The sequence below is a fragment of the Vanellus vanellus genome (assembly GCF_965231255.1).
Source record: "Vanellus vanellus genome assembly, chromosome: 23".
In the NCBI taxonomy this organism is placed as follows: Eukaryota; Metazoa; Chordata; class Aves; order Charadriiformes; family Charadriidae; genus Vanellus; species Vanellus vanellus.
This window is the reverse complement of record NC_138928.1, coordinates 327,314-344,417: the sequence shown is the minus strand read 5'-3', so window position 1 is coordinate 344,417 and position 17,104 is coordinate 327,314. Positions and strand designations below refer to the sequence as shown.

General features: G+C 57.2%; 1 protein-coding gene across 2 annotated transcripts in view; it reads right to left on the bottom strand.

Annotated features, from left to right (window-relative positions):
- Nucleotides 1-2,023: 2,023 nt before the first annotated feature.
- KIF21B (kinesin family member 21B) overlaps nucleotides 2,024-17,104 on the bottom strand; it is a gene marked incomplete at both ends in the record, with an annotated part of 38,879 nt that continues 23,798 nt past the window's right edge. The window contains 23 exons of one of the 2 annotated variants that reach the window (XM_082494442.1): nucleotides 2,024-2,078; nucleotides 3,341-3,540; nucleotides 3,959-4,129; nucleotides 4,878-4,995; nucleotides 5,506-5,670; nucleotides 6,541-6,721; nucleotides 6,993-7,129; nucleotides 9,207-9,245; nucleotides 9,944-10,057; nucleotides 10,226-10,300; nucleotides 10,769-10,974; nucleotides 11,477-11,534; nucleotides 11,782-11,842; nucleotides 12,120-12,285; nucleotides 12,423-12,524; nucleotides 13,365-13,559; nucleotides 13,656-13,803; nucleotides 14,198-14,427; nucleotides 14,812-14,880; nucleotides 15,314-15,421; nucleotides 15,576-15,775; nucleotides 16,422-16,613; nucleotides 16,923-17,040. In XM_082494442.1, coding sequence (XP_082350568.1) covers nucleotides 2,024-2,078; nucleotides 3,341-3,540; nucleotides 3,959-4,129; nucleotides 4,878-4,995; nucleotides 5,506-5,670; nucleotides 6,541-6,721; nucleotides 6,993-7,129; nucleotides 9,207-9,245; nucleotides 9,944-10,057; nucleotides 10,226-10,300; nucleotides 10,769-10,974; nucleotides 11,477-11,534; nucleotides 11,782-11,842; nucleotides 12,120-12,285; nucleotides 12,423-12,524; nucleotides 13,365-13,559; nucleotides 13,656-13,803; nucleotides 14,198-14,427; nucleotides 14,812-14,880; nucleotides 15,314-15,421; nucleotides 15,576-15,775; nucleotides 16,422-16,613; nucleotides 16,923-17,040 — 3,108 coding nt within the window. The remainder of the gene's footprint in view (nucleotides 2,079-3,340; nucleotides 3,541-3,958; nucleotides 4,130-4,877; nucleotides 4,996-5,505; nucleotides 5,671-6,540; nucleotides 6,722-6,992; nucleotides 7,130-9,206; nucleotides 9,246-9,943; nucleotides 10,058-10,225; nucleotides 10,301-10,768; nucleotides 10,975-11,476; nucleotides 11,535-11,781; nucleotides 11,843-12,119; nucleotides 12,286-12,422; nucleotides 12,525-13,364; nucleotides 13,560-13,655; nucleotides 13,804-14,197; nucleotides 14,428-14,811; nucleotides 14,881-15,313; nucleotides 15,422-15,575; nucleotides 15,776-16,421; nucleotides 16,614-16,922; nucleotides 17,041-17,104) is intronic. The other variant, XM_082494443.1, reaches the window with a different exon arrangement.

Sequence of the window (17,104 nt, the reverse complement as noted above, 5' to 3'; positions counted from 1 at the left end):
ACCAACTTCAGGAGGGAGCAGCGAGAGGTTTCAGGTCAGGCACTGGCAGATCTTGGTGCAGACACTGATGTACATGGTTCACCTGGCTACAGACAGACAGACCGAGACACACACACACACACACACACACGCGTACGCATGATGCAGCTGCCGGTCCCGGGCTGTGCAGGGCTCGGCTGCGATCATGAAGGACTGGTCCCTTGGCAGGGTCACACCCGCACGTGCCATCACACCCTTCACCAAGGCAAGGCAGCAGGATGGTGTCTTTTCCCCCCAAAAGGCAAAAAATCCTCATGAAATCAACAGAGATGCTCCTGCCTTTCAGGATGCAGAGGAATTCCAGTGCTCCACCTGGATTGGATGGCTGCTGGCAAATGACCTGGGGCTGGTCCATAAGTCATCATGGTTGGAGAAAGCAGAGGGAAAACAGTCTGTGCTTTATGGGGCAGGTCCTAGAGCCCCTGGCCTCAGAGATCCCAGTTCAGTGCTGGTGGGATCACGTGAAGAAATCCTTAAATTTGAGTTCAGATGCTGCTTCTTCTGTGACAGAGGTGAAGTGAGAGCATGTGAGAGAAGAGGACCACTCCCAGGGTCTCCTCAGCCATCCCACAAAAAGCCTTGCCTGGCCCAGGGCAGGGGGATGGTCCAATGAGCCACAGGAGAGAGAGAAGAAAGTGTGAGACTAGGGCCTTGCCAGCCCCTTGCACAGGAGAGAGGATGGACATAGCCTGGAGAAGCTGTGTCCTTGGGGACACACTCCTGGATGGAGCACCCAGCCTTTCATGGAGGCTGGATTGTGCAAGGTCATCCACTGCAGGATTGTCCTTCAAGCATGGGATGAATCAGGGGACTTGTGCGAGACCAGTGTGTGCAAACCCTTTCTTCATCCCACTCCTGGCACAGCCGACTCCATCCTGGCCGCTCCGGCTGCTCCGTGCCTCACTGGGCCCCCTCTGGTTCTGGATCCACAGGGGCCGATGGGCCAAACCTGAGCTAGGCCCCTCCCGGGCAGAAGGCTGAGAGCAGAGCCTTGGGGAAGGAGTTACAGCTTCCAGCTCCCAGTGATGGCAAAACAAGATGGGCCACAGGGGTGGGGGATGACAAATCCAGCCTTGGCTGCTTTGCCCCGTAACCTCTGTTCCTGCTTTGTTTCTCCATCTCAAGGGGGTTAATATGCTGCAGGAACCCACCACAAAACCCCTGCTGAGGGCCAACATGTCAAGAGCAGGGCTAAGCAGCCCTTCCCTTCCTCACTTCAGAGCAGGGTGGGCACATGGGGAAGACCCCAAGAGCTACAGGTCACCGAGTTTACAACTGGGGTTTGAAGAATGTTGAAGGGAACTGCAGAGGGTTTGTCTGGAAGTTGCCTGACGGTTGGGTCATGGCAAAGGAGCTCAGAGGTGTACACCTCCAATTGCTAAGGACAGGTAGATGGAGGATCAGGAATGGTGGGATTACCTGGAAATCCTTCTGCAGACCCCCACAGCAGAGAGGCTGTCCCATGAGTAATGTCTCCAAAGAAGCAGCCCCTCTATGCTGTGGTCCTGGCCAGTAGACACCAAATGTCCTCATGGCCGTGGAGAAAGACTCCTGCAGGAACCAGCCCTGGAGCCAACAGGGACAGAAGGAGCACATCATGGTGGAGCCCACATGAGCTCATGGTGGCAGGAGGGAATTGGGTGTCTCTGAGAAGAAGCCAAGGAGATCTGACCCCCAGAAGTCCCTGCAGGCATTGCAGCAGGGTGGGTGAAAAGAGAGACGAAACATTTCCTGGTCACTGGAAAACCATCAAGAAACCTCAGCAGGAGGGAAGGTGGAGTTGACAGTGCCCCATGGAGCTGCCTTCTCACAGGAGCTGGCAGTGCTCAAAGTACCAGATGGGACATCATCCACCCTGTTGGGTCAGGCACAAAGAAATCCCTGTCCCTGGGCTGAGCTCCTGTAGATGACAGGGTCTTGATAGCAAGGGAGAGGTACCCCAACCTTCACCCTCCTGGCATGTCTTCCAGTTGTTTCGCAGTTCCTAGTTCGACCCTGCAGGTAACCTCCTCCCACTCCAGAGCTTCACTGTCAAGTCGCTGAGAAACAAAGGTGAGAGGGATGGTGTGACCCAGAGGTTCCTGTAGGAGCCCCGCAGGCATGCTGCAGAGAGGCACCGCGAGGAGAAATGCTCCCCACCCCCAGCCCACGGCAGCATGCAGCCCACAAGACTTCCAGGCCCTTTTCTCTTGGCAGGAGGTTGCCCGATCCATTTTGGGGAGCAGGCAGGCCCAGTGGGGCTCAGCCTCCAGCTCACCCCACTGGCAGCAACTGGGGACAAAGGGAAATGATGACTTCCAGGGCTGACCCGAACAACAGGGCTCCTGCACTCCTTGAATGAGCTCTAACTAGGTGAAACCACAGGGAGCTGCTGTGCTTGGTCTCTCCAGGGCATGGGCTGCTTCGGGGGTGGCTGCTGACTCCCGCCCCACCATCCATGCAAGCCACAGCTTCCATGGAACTGCCACAGTAGATGTGGGCACTCGGTAAGGGGGGGAAAAAAAAAAAAAAGGCAAACCAAAACAACATGGGATTATGGCTGGGACAAAGGGGCAAGTCACTGCTAGCAAAGATTTATCAAGTGGGAAAAAACGCAAAATAGTTTCATACCGTGAAGAAGCAGCTCAGACCAGAGAGAAAGAAAGAAAAAGAGACAGAGGAGCAAAAGCAAGCAATAGAGAGAAAGACAGAGGGAGAAAGAGATGGAGAGAAAGAGAAAAGGAAAGAAAAGACAGAAGAAGAGCGCATGAGCAAGAGAGTCAGAAAGAGCAGGAGGGTCAAGGCAGACTAGTAGCACGGCCCTTTATGGCAAGGACGCGTCGTGGAAGGCAAGGGGTGAGCCCAGGCACGTAATTCCATAACTTTACCCGGCAGTCACTGTGGCACAGATGGGAGGTGGGGCAGAGGAGAGACAGAGAGAGACAGAGAAAAAGGAAGGGAGAAAAAGGGACATGGTCGAAAAGAGGATATCAGAGTCTTGCTGCCAAAAAGCTCCCCGAAAGCAGCAGAGGATGCCCAGCCCAGGGGAGAGGGGTCCCTGTGTGGGAAATAACCCAGGGCATCACCGGTGCATGGGCAGGGGACGGCTGAGGGAACAGCTCTTGGCACTGCAGTGGGCAGGCCGTGTCATGGGGCAGGCTAAGGTCAGCAAAATGAGATGAAGGAGTGGAGGGACTAGAAAGCTGCAAGACTCCCTCATTCCCTCCCTCCCTGTCCACTCAGCACAAACCCACCCAGACCCGGGTGTCCAGGGGTCTCCCACCTCCTAGGGGCTCTGGGGAGCAGAAGGCCCAGGACTCACCTGGAGGCTGTGAAAATGTGCTTTGAGTTGGTGCAGATGGCGTTGATGGGGCTGTCGTGCCCTTTGATCTCCCCAACTGGGGTGAAGGTGTCCACATTCCAGACTTTGATCATGCCTCCTCGGCAGGCACTCAGCACCATGGGGCGTCCAGGGATGAAGGCCAGGGCACAGACCCAGTCTTTGTGGGCATTAGGGATTTGCTGTAAGTACAAGCACAGAGCGGAGATCATGACCAACCTCATCTGCAGCACCACCAGCAGCCTCATGCACCCAACCTGGGAGGCTCGCCTGGGGCTAGTGATGCAAAGTTAGGAGGCCAAAGGGGTGGATTCAAGAGTCAGGGTTTGGTTTGTCCCCTAGGCAGGAGACAACAATCCTGTCTTCAGAGAGGAACACAACATCTGGCACTGCAATTGATGCTGCAGCCTGCATGCCAGGGGGAGCTGGCAACCCCGAGTACCCTACAGCACAAACTTATGGGGGTGCAAAGCCATCTCGCACATGCGCTGCCAGATTCCCAGGAACGGGAGCGCCCGTTAGCTCAGTGCAGGACCCCGTAGCGATACTCCTCTGCCCCACGTTACCATGAGGACCTCTGCTGTATGCTTCCCTTCAGACCTGGATAAGTTCCTGCTGCTCCAGATCCCACTTCTTTATGCCGTTGTCCCTGGAGCCGCTGAAGAGGATGTCTCCTTGGATGGCCAGGCACTCAATGCCGTCGTAGTGAGGGGGCTCAAAGTTGTGAGTGGGGCCAATATTGCCCACCATGCCCTCAGCAATCTCAAACACCTAGGGGAAAAACAGCGGGTGAGATATTCCAGACGGCCCTGGAAACAGAGTTGAACATCTCTGGGAGAACTTGACCATTACCCTCTGTTTTCTAGGCTCAGGGCACCCAGAGTGATGCTGGAAAGGGGAGTGGGCATTGGCCAGTGGAGGCTTTTTTGGACCTGAGGTCTCTCCAGGTGTCCTGCTACCATCAGGGGAGGTCTGCCACCAGAGACAGCCCCCATTCTCCTGCATTTTACTCGTGGTGAGCTTTCGCACACCTCCATGAGATAAGCTAACAGCTTGCAGCTGTTAGAAGAGTGGGGTCCTGCCTCCCTCATCATCTCACCATCCCTCTTCACTCCCCTAGTGCCAGTTGCAATTCAATCTGCTAAAAACCAGCAAAAACCTAAAAGGGAGGGGCAAGCTGTGCTGGAGCTGTGAAGGAGCAGGTGCAAAACACCTGTATTGGGGAGGAGAATCGAGCAGAACAGGACAAGCTGCTAATCTGGGTCAGCCATAACATGCAAGTACCAGCCACAGAGCCCGAGGGATGAGAGATGCAAATCCATCTCCAAAGGTGCATTTGTACTGTGGACCAAGCAAAAGGCAAGATTTGGGGTGAGGAGGTGTGCAAAAACCTTGCATGCAGAGGTGAAAACAGAAATCTGGGCTCAGATTTCAGGAGGAGAGAAGACACCTTAGGGGTTGCTAACATCTGGGCTTCCCTATAGGGACACGGGGCTCTCCTCTCCAAGGAGCAGAGTACCTTGACGTAGTGATCTTTGGAGCCTGTCACCACCAGGTCATGGTTGCTCGCCGTCTGGTTTACCGTGAGACACATCACAGGCCCAATGTGGCCGCTCAGCTTCCCGATGGGCTGCAACCTGAGTTCAATAACATGGATCAGCCAGCCCCTTCCCGGGTGCTGAAGCTCCTCCAAGGTTCTCTCCCAGGCAGAGACCCCCACAGCCCTGGAGCAGGGACACCCCCCTTCCTAGTGATGCCAGGGGAGGAAGGCAGCCTCGGGACATGCCAACCCCTGGCTATAGAGCCTAGGCTGCCGCACAGGGTCAGCAGCCCAGTGCCCACCTGGCAGGGAGATGGGCAAGGGGAAAAGCAGGGGAGTAGTGCTGCTCATCCCACGTGTCTTTCCCTTTCTCCTAAGCTGTGGCCCAGCTCACGGACAAACCTCCCACCTCAAGGAGCTCTATTGCTGGTCATCACCCCTCGAGTCCCATAGGAAAGGGTCCTGAAAGCCCTTATTCCGGGCAACTTCCATCGCTAAAAAGGCTTTCACTTTCCCTATGGGGAGTCATTTCAGACCCCTCTGAGCAGACCTTGTCTCCACTCAGCACCCACAAGCTGTCCTGCCCACCCTAGCACTACCCCCTCACCTGCTCAGCTCCCAGATGCGGACAGAGTTACCAGTGGCAGCATAGAGCGTGGTGCCAGTGGGGTTGAGAGCAATCTGGTTGATCTGGTGCTCCCCCTGCACACTGGTGACAGTGCGGGTGGTGGTCCCAGCACACGCGTCCCCAGAGATCACCTGTCCAGAAGATCTAAGAGAGAGAGAGAGATCGAGGGATGAGCAGCAATTAGAGCCACCGAGGCCCCACCGAGGAATTGCATGGGTCTGTTCACTCCAGGCTGGCACAGGTGAGTCCCACATCAGGGAAAGGCTCTAGAGGTATCACTGTCTCTCTGGCCATTGTGGGATCAACAAGACCTCTGTCCCCTAGGTCAGTGCCCTTCTTGCAGACGGAGCCAAGGATAGCAGGTGCCTGCATGACATGGAGCAGCCTGCCCTGGTTTCCATTTGAGGGCTGGCTCTTCTCCCATTCCTCTTTGCTTCCTGCAGGAAGAGCTGACTAGTGCTGGCAGTCAGAGGTATTTGTCCTCTGCGCCAGGGGAGAAGCACCTTCAGGCCAAGGTAGATGAGCTGAGGCTGGAAGGAAAAAGGAGCTCTATGCTGGAGTAAGCTGGTAACCCTGGCCTGCCATACTCTCCTAACATTTGAGCCCTGCTCCAGACTGGCAGACCAGTTAGAGCCTGTCCCAATGCTCCTTTCTTGGTCCTCAAAACTCCTCATAACGATTTGAGTTTCCCACTGGAGAGCCTGTGATTTACTCAGCCACGATGTTGTTAGTGGCTGTGCCTTCCCTACAGAGCTGCTGGCTCTCTTGGCCACCCCCAGAAGTAGGTGCGAATCTCCTCAAAGCTCTTTACCCTGAGCCTTCGCTGCACAAGGTCCCCAAGTGTCCCCTCACCCCAAGCTCCCTGTTCCCTAAAGATGCAGCGCTGCAAACTGGTACTAAAGCTGGTACTTGGCCCTGTCCCCAGCCCCAGTAGGTCCTGGGACCGGTTTCTGCAAAGCCAGAGATGCCCAGAATGCCCAGGTTCCCCCACAGCTGTTCCCGCCTGCCACATACGTGAGGGTGCGGATGCACCGGGCCGAGTCCCGGATGTCCCACACTTTGATGTACGACGTGGACACAGTGAACACCAGCCCCGTGTGGCTGCAGTACTTGATGGAAACAACGTTGTTGGGGTGACCCTTGAGGGAAGCAATTTCTTGTCCCGTCACCAGGTTCCACATTTTGCAGCTCCGGTCTGTGGGAGGAGGAACATGCCCAGGAGTGTCAGGCTGGTGGCAATACCCCTTTCTGAGCATTGCCTCCCCCCACCCACAGGGCCAGAGGAAAGGAACCAGCCAGCCCCAGCACCGGGGCAGTGCAGGGCAAGGCTCAATGCTGAGGACAGGAGAGAAACCAAGGAGGAACCATCCCTATGGTGCCTGGCACTTCACGTAATTCCCTGTGCCGACCTGCTCCCATGAGTCTGCAGGCCAGCAACCCCCATGTCCTCTCTGTCCATCACGCACCTTTGGACCCAGTGAAAAGCAGCTCATCGGTGGCATCCAGGCAGAGCACAGGCTTGGTGTGTCCTTCTGCCACAGAGACGCACTGCAGCGGGGCTGTCCGGGCATTCTTGGTGCCACCCACCGGGTTAATGATGCCCCTTGCGTGGGAAAGAAAGAAGCAGCATGGTGGGGGGAGGTGTGCGGAAAGGCTCTGTGCTACACAGTCCCAGGGGCATAGGAGTGCAAGAGCTGCCTCACTCCAAGCATATTCCATCACCTGGTGGGCAATGAGCCTCTCCATCTGAACCCAGCACGTCTCACCAAAGATCTTCATGGAAACCCTGGAAAGCCCCTGCCTACTGCTTCTGCCCCATCAATACAGACTGGGAAAGGGGCTGCCCAGCAGCCTCTGCTTTCCTGCTGAACCTCTCATGCCTGGCCAGCATGGACCCAAGGAGACGGGAAACCCAGCTCGTTGGTCCTCAGGTCAGTTTGCAACAAACTACACCCTCTCCAGGTGTAGCCCTAAAGGGGCTACAGGAGACATGGGGAGGGACTCTTGACCAGGGAGGGGAGTGATAGGACAAGGGGAAACGGTTTAAACTGAAAGAGGGGAGATTTAGATTAGATATTCAGAAGAAATTCTTTCCTGTGAGGGTGGTGAGGCACTGGCCCAGGTTGCCCAGAGAAGCTGTGGCTGCCCCATCCCTGGAGGTGTTCAAGGCCAGGTTGGATGGGGCTTTGAGCAACCTGGTCTAGTTGGAGGTGTCCCTGCCCAGGGCAGGGGGGTTGAACTAGATGATCTTTAAGATCCCTTCCAACTCTAACCGCTCTGTGATTTGGAGACAGGGACCTGCTCCTTTACATAAGACCACAAGGGCGACAGGACAGCCCTGGCATTTGCATCCAGTGTCCCTGTTGCGATGGCTGTAGAAGTTCTGCACCCACCACTGGCTCTGGGCAGGAGAGGACCTGTCCCTGGCAAACCTTCCTCCATGGGACACCTGCTGCCTGTCCCTCTGGACACAGCATCTGCCATTCCTGTCCACTTTAGCAGTGCTCAGGGTGCTGAGGACCAACAGTCCTACCCTTCCAGATCCTAGTGTGCATGGCCATCAACAGCTCTTCCCAGTTGGTGTCCCAAAGCACAGCTTCCCCACAGCCATGGGGCCCTGGTCTGTGCTCATCTCTTCTTATAGGTGGGGAAACTGAGGCACAGGGCTGGAGAAGAGCAGGCTGGAGGCCATGTAAGGTTTGCATTAGTCATGAGGACTAAACACAGGCTCATTAATTTGGGTTTGGAAATCACACGCATGTGATTCTTCTTTCTCAATTAGCAGCTGCACTTACAAACTCAAATTAAACAGCCCTCCCCTGACCCCTAGTGTTTCTACCAGTCTCGAGGTGACACTGAATCTAAACAGAAATCCCTGCTCCCCACGGTGAGATGTCATGGATGGACTTTGATTGCTGCCTGACTGCAAACTGCTCAAGGTGCTGCAGCACAGACACCTCTGGTGACACCACGCCAGGGACTGTGGGAACTCAGGGCATGGGCAATGTGCAGGAACACCCGGGTACTGGAGGTCTGATGTTCTTAAAGGATGGGGAAAATGTGGCCCTCGTGTTGGGAAACCCCTCCTACAGGCAGGAGGTTGCAGTGGGACAAGCACAGGAGCAACTTAACCCCAAGACTGAACTTTGCACCACAATCTGACTTGGTTTCTTTGGGAAAGACATCTACCCACCCACAACCCAGCACCAGGGAAGCACAACGGGGTGTGGGGAGCACCTGGAGATAATTTTCCTGGAAGATGCTTGCAAGAAGGACACGCTGGGAGTACCCAAGGTTACTTGCCCCCTTCCCCAAGATCACACCATCCTGCTGGAGAGCTGGGGGACGGGATGGGACATGGTGGTGTCATGCTGATGACAGCCCATCAGAGATGGAGGAGAACGTGCTGCCACCCCAAACCAGCCAGTGCCCATAGGTGAGCCCAGTGACAAGTTTCCAAGGGCTGATCAGAGCAGGGAACCATTCAAACTCGCAACCGAGAGGACAGTGTCAGGCACTGGAGGTGACATGCCAGGAGGGGACAGCGCACACAAGCTGGGAGGTGGGGGAGAGCAGCAAGGCGCAGGTGGAGCATGCAGGGACAAGGGAGAGCAGACTCGTGAGACAGAGAGAAGGAGGAGGAGAGGAAGAAGGGATAATAAATAGAAAGTTGTCTATACCTCAGCACCTCCGAGACAGAGGAATCGCTGTCATCAGACCTAGGGGCAGAAAATTAGCAGGATTATGGGAGAGAAAACCCAGACTAGAAGAGGCAGCAGAGGAGTCAGAGATGGAGGATTGTTATTGCATCCAAGCCAGTGTAGGACAGAGAGAAGGAGGAGGGGAGAGAGGGAGAAAGGGAAGCACACATGGAGAACCAGGGGAGAGGGCAGAGGAGCAGGAGGGCATGTGAGGATCAAACAGCAGGTCTCCATCAGGGAACGTCAGCGCTGCTAGCAATACTCCGAGAAGCGGACAGCTGCCTGACCTGCTGCAGGGAGAGGCTGGGAGGCTGGAGCAGCATTTGTGGGTTGGTGCCGGTCCTTCAGCTTCCTGCAAGCCCCCATCCCGCCTCACCCCATCCTGCTCCATAGCCTTTTCCACTGGTCCAAGTCTGGCACCTCCGTGTCTCCAGGTAGGGCTTAGCCAGAGGACAGGACTGCAAGCTCCTGCAAGCAGCCAGCTCGCACGGGAGACACAGCAGGTGGGACAGGGCAAGGGTCCAACACGGCCCTTGCAGAGCATCTGCTCCCTCATGGAGAGGAGCAGGGAGTGAAGATGGTGGCAGGAGGCTGGCTGGACCTCACCCAGGTCCTGTACTCCTACACCCCACCATGGGACCCAGTATGTGCCGGCTAATTTGCTGTTATGGTACAGGTCCCCCTCCCTCACACCCCCCCACCCCACCAGGACTTACTTATCCAAGGCAGACCCCTGGCTCTGGTTGCTCGTGAGACGAGAGAAGACATTGCGGTCATTGCGTGGACGGGTGGGTGGTGATGAGGGAGGTGTGAAGCCAACATCTGGAGGCCTGAGCCAGGAAGGATTAGAGGGACACGTGACTTGGGATTTGCTCACCTGGCAGCTGCCTGGCATACCAGTGCCCAGCAAGAGCCAATGCGGCCAGCATCTCCCACACTTGTCTGGGCTACCCAGCCTCTCCATGCCCAGATGGCCATTTCTCCAGCTCCCAACTCACCTGGCAGGTTGCCCACGGTCATAAGATTTCCTCCTTGTCAGAGGCGAAGTGTCTGAGCCACGAGATTGCCTGGGACTAAAGTGAAATAGCACAGTGGGTGCCTGCTCCCCCTGTTGGGATCCCTCCATGCTGAAGAATCCGGCAGAGCAAAGGAGAAGCTGGGCTGCCGTGGAGTCACAATCTCAAGATCAGAGGGTGCCTCAAGTCATCCCATAAGCGCAGAGGCTTTTGGCAACCCAAGAAGCCTCCAAGAATGCCGATAGCCTAGGGCAGCGAGCTGGGGATCCTCGCGTGCCCTCCTTCTTTCCCTCCTCCTGGAGTACCCATCTTTCCCATCTGCAGAGGACACCAATGTACTTTATACACTCTCCAAAGCCCGCTGGAGAAACCTGCCACTGCTTGCTGCAGACAGGCCTGGGTAGATGCAGAATTGGTCTCACCCTCACCACTCTGCAACTCCACAGCCAGGGCACAGCTTCCCACCTGCTGGCCCATGCCTCCACGAGCCTCCCAATGCCCAGAGACCCCTCGCCCCATGCTCACAAGGTGCTTCCTCGCGTGGGCAGGCTGATGGTGCGTGACACCTTCTCCTTGTAATAGGGGTCTCGGATGGAGAAGCTGATCCCATCCTCTTTGATCTCCATGAGGGATGCCAAGGACTTGGTGATGTTCTTGGTAGAGACGTCCAGCGTGGGTCCTAGACACTCGGCTGACACTGCCTTCATCTGCCCTGAGAGCTTTGGCTCTCCCTGGAGCAGGACAGAGGGCTCAGGCACAGGCAGCACAGGGGGAGGACTGCAGGAGCAGCCAGAGAGCTGTGGGATGGAGCAGCTCATGCTCTCTGGCCACAGGAGGCTGAGTTCTCCCTACATTGTGCTGGGATGCCCATCACAGTGCTGGCTCTCCATACTCTAAACAAATGCTTAGAGGTGCTTTCCTCCACTTTGCCCACAGCAGATGTAGCACTGCACAGGAACCTCCTTGGTGCCCACCCAAATTTGGAGGGTATTGGCTGGTATGGTGGATGTTTCCCAAGTCTCTGGTGCTTCAGAGGACCATAGGACCAGGAGGCCTGGGTTCTGCCTTGCCTAGAGCTGACCCCACCCAGAGATGAGCCATACTGCCTTATGCCAGGCCTGGCTCTCCAACGGTCAGACTACAGAGCAGAGGTCTGGAGCATCGCTGTACAACATGCCCCTCCATTCTTCCTCCCATTCCTTGTGATGGGGCCACACAGAAAGGCCAACTAACCTTGAACTTGAAGTCATCCTGGCTTGCTGAGCCCTTCATGGTGAAAGACTGGGAGATGCTGCAAGGGAAAGGGAGCAAAGATAGATCTTCAGTGCCGAACCCCTCTCAGAGAACCAATTGCCACCAGCCCATCAAACTCCTTGTGTCACCCCCTGCTCTCCAGCACCCTTTCTCCAAGGGATGACCTAATCTTCTCTCCCTGCTAATGTCTAAGACTCCTCTCTGCGAGGTTCTGTGGGTGGCACCAGATATCTCACCCCACCCCTGGCCTCCCCAGCCACCACCAGAGGGTGGTGGGCACTCACCTCCCATCTGAAGCTAGGCTGAACTCTGAGACCTCCTCATCTGTGCTGGTGTAGCCATTCTCTGTGCAGGAGGGAGACAGAACATCAGCAGTGCAGAGAGGACCCACCGTGAGGCGGAGGGGACAGCACAGGCAGTTGCGGGGGGCAGTGGCCAGTCCTTGTCCCTGTACTGTGGTGGCCGGAGAACACATCCCCACCCAGCATCACCCTTGGGGGAACCCTGGGCACACTGGTACCAGCCATGGCACCTCCGGGTGCTTCTTGGTGCTGGCACACGTGGGTACCTTGCCCCAAAGACAGCATGCCCGGTGCAAGGACGCGCCAGCCCTGGGTCCTACCTTGCTGGACATTGTGGATCAGGGCCTGCAGTTCGGGATGCGACTCAGCCTTCTCCCGCAGGGCATCCAGGATGGCGTGGTTCTGCGAGGAGCCTGTCATGTCCGTCTGCCGCAGGCGCCCCTCCAGCAGGCGGATCTGGGCCTCCTTCTGTGCCACCTGCAGGCCCTGCAGAAGGACAGACACGCCGGGCCTCAGGTGGGTGTTTCGTGTCCCTGCCAGCAGGTCCCCACCCTGGCACCCTGCTCCCCTCCCCAGCTGTGGGACACTCTATCACACATCCATGTCCTGGCTTGGCCCCGCACCTTGTCGATGGAGGCCTTCAGGAAGTTGTCTAGCAGGAGCCGGGCTTCAGCCAGGGAGCAGGAGCTGATCACCACCGAGGTGTCCGTGGAGTCTAGCTCCTCCTGAAATGTGGAGGGACGAGTGTTGGATGCATCAGGGGAGCTTTGCTGCTGGGCGTGGGATGGGCAGAATGGTCACCACAGCCAGCACAGCACCTCCACCACCCTGCCAGCACTGCCCAGTCCCGACACTTGCTCTCCTCAGTCTGCCCAAGTGGGTACTGGGAAGATCCAGCCATGGAGATGGCCAACACAACTTGAAGGGCTTCTGTGTTGCTACAGGAATCCTGGTGCAAACACTTAATTAGACACTAATTTGCAGACACCAGCCTCATCCAGACCCACGGCAGATGAGGTCACTGGTCCAAAGGCCAGTGTGAATTAACAACAGCCCCTTCTTCCCTGCCAGCCTGGGTGACAGCCGGGGACAATCTGAAGACAGCACACAGCCTTCAGCCCAGGCTGCAGCCACTAGAGGGGAGCCAGGAGCTGCACAGCATCTCTGTGGCATGCCCAGTGTCTAAACTGGACACAAAGCCTGCACGGTTTCTGCTAGAAAGAAAGGCAGTCCTCCCCGATGTATCCAGTGCACGAAACTCCCACGGGGACAAGTGACCACCAGCCCCACGGGCAGGATGGGAGCCACAGCTTCCCTACATCCTGGGACAGTGGGGCATGGGGCACCAGCAGCGGGTGCATGGATGTGCAAGGACCTGGAAGCGCTCCCCTCCACAATTAACCCCCAAATGAGGAGCAACTGTGCGGGTGAAGCCTCATGGAGTGCGTGGCATGGCTCACAGGAGGACTCCGGGATACCTAGACTGGCCATGCCCATGGACACCCTCGCCTCCCAGGGATGCTCCTGCTCTCTCTCTGCCAGCTGGGCCCAGTCCAGCCGCCTACCTTGGTCTCCTCGATCTGCATGATGGTGGCCTGGCAGTCAGAAATGCTATCGTTGATGTAGTCAATGTTGGCCCCCAGCACCTCGATCTCCTCATTCAGCTCCTGCAGCCCCTTCTGCTCCTTAGGGCTCTCTGCCTGCAGTTTCGCCCTCTTGCCCAGCAACGCTTCCTGCAGCAGTGCCAGCTCCTCACGTTTCTGGGGGGAAATTGAGGGGGATTTGCACTGTCGCCATTCTATCCGCCTGCCCCGCACCCACCACCCAGCCCTCTCTGTCCCCATTGCCACCGTCACCTTGATGAGCCGCTCCATGTCAGCTTCTAGGTTAACGATGGTCATCCTCTGCATGACGATGTCAAAGATGCGCCGCTCCAGAGACTGCCACTTGAGGCGGGCAGCTTTGCTGAAGGTCTGGCTGGCCCCCTTCTTGGGGAACTTCTTCCTACAGCCAGAGGGGAGAAGAGGCAAATGGGTGACCAGCCTGGAAATCTGTGCTTGCCCCAAAAGGATGCTTGGCCTCTGGCTGGCCAGGAGCAGAAGAGGCATCTGCATCGTTTCTGGATTGCCCAACTTTTCCATTGTCCCTTAGCAAAGAGAGGGACAAGAGATGAGCCACGAAGGGTTTGTGCCATGGTGTTCAACACTGGTGGAAGGCCAGCACTCTGCTCAAGCCCAGGTGACAGTCAGTCACACACCGCCAGCACAGTCTGTCATCGGGCCAGTGGTTTAACACAGGCCAAATGCACAATAAGAAGCTGGCATTCAACCTTCGTCACCAGCCAGACATGGGAGTCCTGGCATGGCTCATCATCCATCCACACAGTCCCTGCCCTGACCTGGTGGGCCGAGCCCCATTCACGGAAGACGAGGGGTCTCCCAGGAAGTTGTTGATTTTCCTGTTCCACTGGCGCACGATGCTGGAGACGGAGCGAGCACCAGACTCGGGCTCGGAAGAGGTGGTGCTGGCCGAAACCTCCGCACCAGAGTCCAGCATGGCCGGCTTCTGGCTGGTCCTGCCCGCGACCCGGTCTGACATGGGCTTGGCGAGACGGCGCAGCGCCGAGACCTGCCCAGAGGAGAGGTGGAGGAAAAGGGTGTCAGACAGCCCAAACCTGTCACCATCACCCCCAGGTCCCCACGGGGTCAAAAGCAGCAGTTCTGGAGACCTGAAGCCCTGGGGCCACTTGTGCCCCATGGGTTTTCCCCTTCTCCCTCAGAGCCCATCCTGCTGCCAGGCTCAGCTGCCCCAGGAGACAGGCAATTCCCTGCTGCCTGCAACCATCTCCCACCTGGTTGCTGAACCATAAAAATCTTCCCACCCTTTTGGGAAATCCACTTCCAGAGCTAGCACTGTCTGGAGGACAGGGTGCCTCTGAGCCAAGAGCTGGGGCTGGGACCCCGATGGGGGCTAGGGGTTGTGTGGAGGCAAAACCACCCCCCTACCCCTCACCTCCTGGGTTTTCCTCCGCAGCACTATTTCCTGCTGCCGCTTCTGAGACTCCAGAGCCCGGATCTGAAACTGCACAAGAGAGATTTAGAGAGTCCTGGGGTCCTGCCCGGACACCCCAGCGATGGTCGCAGTCCCAGGGCTCCCACCACCAAACCTTGGAGCAGTTACTTCTGCATGAACAGTCTCACTTCTGATTTTAACAGTGAGCAGGTTTCCAGCCTCCACGCTGGCCCCAAGGACACATTGCCTCCCAAGCACGGCGAGGAGCTCACAGCATCTCCCACATCCACACTGGGAGCTGTGGGAAGCCCTTGGGAGCCATTCAGCTGGGGCTGCGTGGCCCCTGGCGAGGCCATGGGTGCAGTCATGGGCCCCGAGCTTCACCGACTGGCATTTATGAGCACCTTGGAGTGCCAGAGCAGGACAAACATCCAGTCCCAGCCAGCCCAGTTCCCCCCTGCGCAGAGACACCCAGCAACATGCGGGCAGACTGGGCTCTCACCTCCTGCCGGCGCTGCTCCTTCTTGAGCTGTGCAATCTCCCGATTCCTCTTTGTCTCTGCCAGCCGCCTCCGCTGCTGCTCCTCCCGCATCTGCTTCATCAGCGCAACCTGGAACCGGAAGGTACCACTTGTCGGTGTGGACACCCAACCACCAGACAGACAGATGTTCTGCACTTGCTACCAGGGGTGGAAAACATCACTTCTGAGCAGGGAGCCAGACTTGACCAGGGGATGCCCTCCCTGCCCTGACATGTCCAGGTACCTTTGCCTTCTTCATCTCAGCCACCTCCGCCTGCAGTTTCCTCAGCTCCCGCTCGTAGCGAGACTGGTTCTTGAGCAGGCGAGCATGCTCCTTCTGGGCTGCCTGGAGCTTCTGCAGATCCCGGTTCATCTCCTTCAACCGCTTCTCGTAGTCTGCTTTGATCTTGTTGGCTTTCTCCTCTGTGTAGCACTCCATGGTGCCTGGGGGGAGCAAGAAGAAAGCTTGTGATGGCCGTGCACCCCAGGCTCCTCCTGCACCTACACACCCTGCCCAGAGGCACTGGGCACTGCTCCCTCCCCATCCCTCTCCCCCCTGCTCTGGCCCCATCACAGGCTGGCGTCTGCCTGGGGGCACCCACTGGAAGAGTTGGGTTCGGGCTCAGAGCAGGGTGGGGACAGTGGGTTACAGCACTGGGCTGAGAGGAGCTGCAGACCCTAGACCCACAGCCACATGCTTGGGTGATCCTGCCCTGCTGAGCCCAGAGATCAGCTACACCACTAGGTCTTTGGGGACTCCATGTGCCCCTCAGCACCTCAGTTTCCCCAAGTATTCCCACATCCCATGAAGCAGTGTTCAAGGCTAGAAGAGGCATTGCCTCGCCACCCTATCCAGCCACCTCTGCAGCACCAGTGGGGTTTAGGAGCTCTTTAGCTGACTGGTCCCTCTCCCACAGCAAGACAAGCAGGGTCTTTGAAGTCCCAGGGGCTCAAGCAGAGGCAGGGGGGTGGCAAAGCTCTACCAGAGCGTGCAGGGGGTGGATGCTTTGTGTCTGAGTCAGCTGGGTAGGAGTGGGGACTGGGGCCCGACGCCGTGGGGATGGGATCCCATAGCTGAGGCAGTTCTCACTGAGGTTCTGCAGGACCCGGTCCCGCTCCAGCTGTGTGTCCCGGATCTTGTTCTGTAGCAGGATCAGCTTCTCCTCATACTGGTGCTTGAGGGTCTGCAGGCGCCGCTGGCTGTTCTCTAGCTCATCAATCAGCTTCTGCTTGATCTCTATCTCGCAAGTCAGATCCGCCAGGTCGGCCTGGAAATTCACGGCTGGAGGCCAGTGGGGAACAGTTAGGCTGGGAGGGATGGGGCAGCATCGCTCCCACGGCCCCACTGAGCCACAGCACAAGGAGAGGGCAGAGGAAGTCAATGGGAACCCACATCGCTGGGGAGCAGCAGCACCCCAAAGAGCATTGGAGACTCCCTGCAGCAACCCTGATGCTTTTCCAAGCCCCCCAGAGGAGACGTGGCTAGGGCATCCCAGCAGACGCTCCCTTCCCAGGACCAGAGCTCAGGCCCAGGAGACACCAGCAAATGCACCCCCATACCCTGAGCTGCATGTGTGGCTCCACTCTTTACCCTTCTCCTCTGCATCTGAGTCTGAGTCCACCAGGCTCTCTTCACTGCCAGAGTCCTCATCTTCATCCTCACGTCCATCCTCTTCCTCACAGCCGCTCTCGTCCTGTTCTTCCTCCTCCTCCTAAGAGATCACAGAATCACAGAATAGTCAGGGTTGGAAGGGACCTCTGGAAATCATCTAG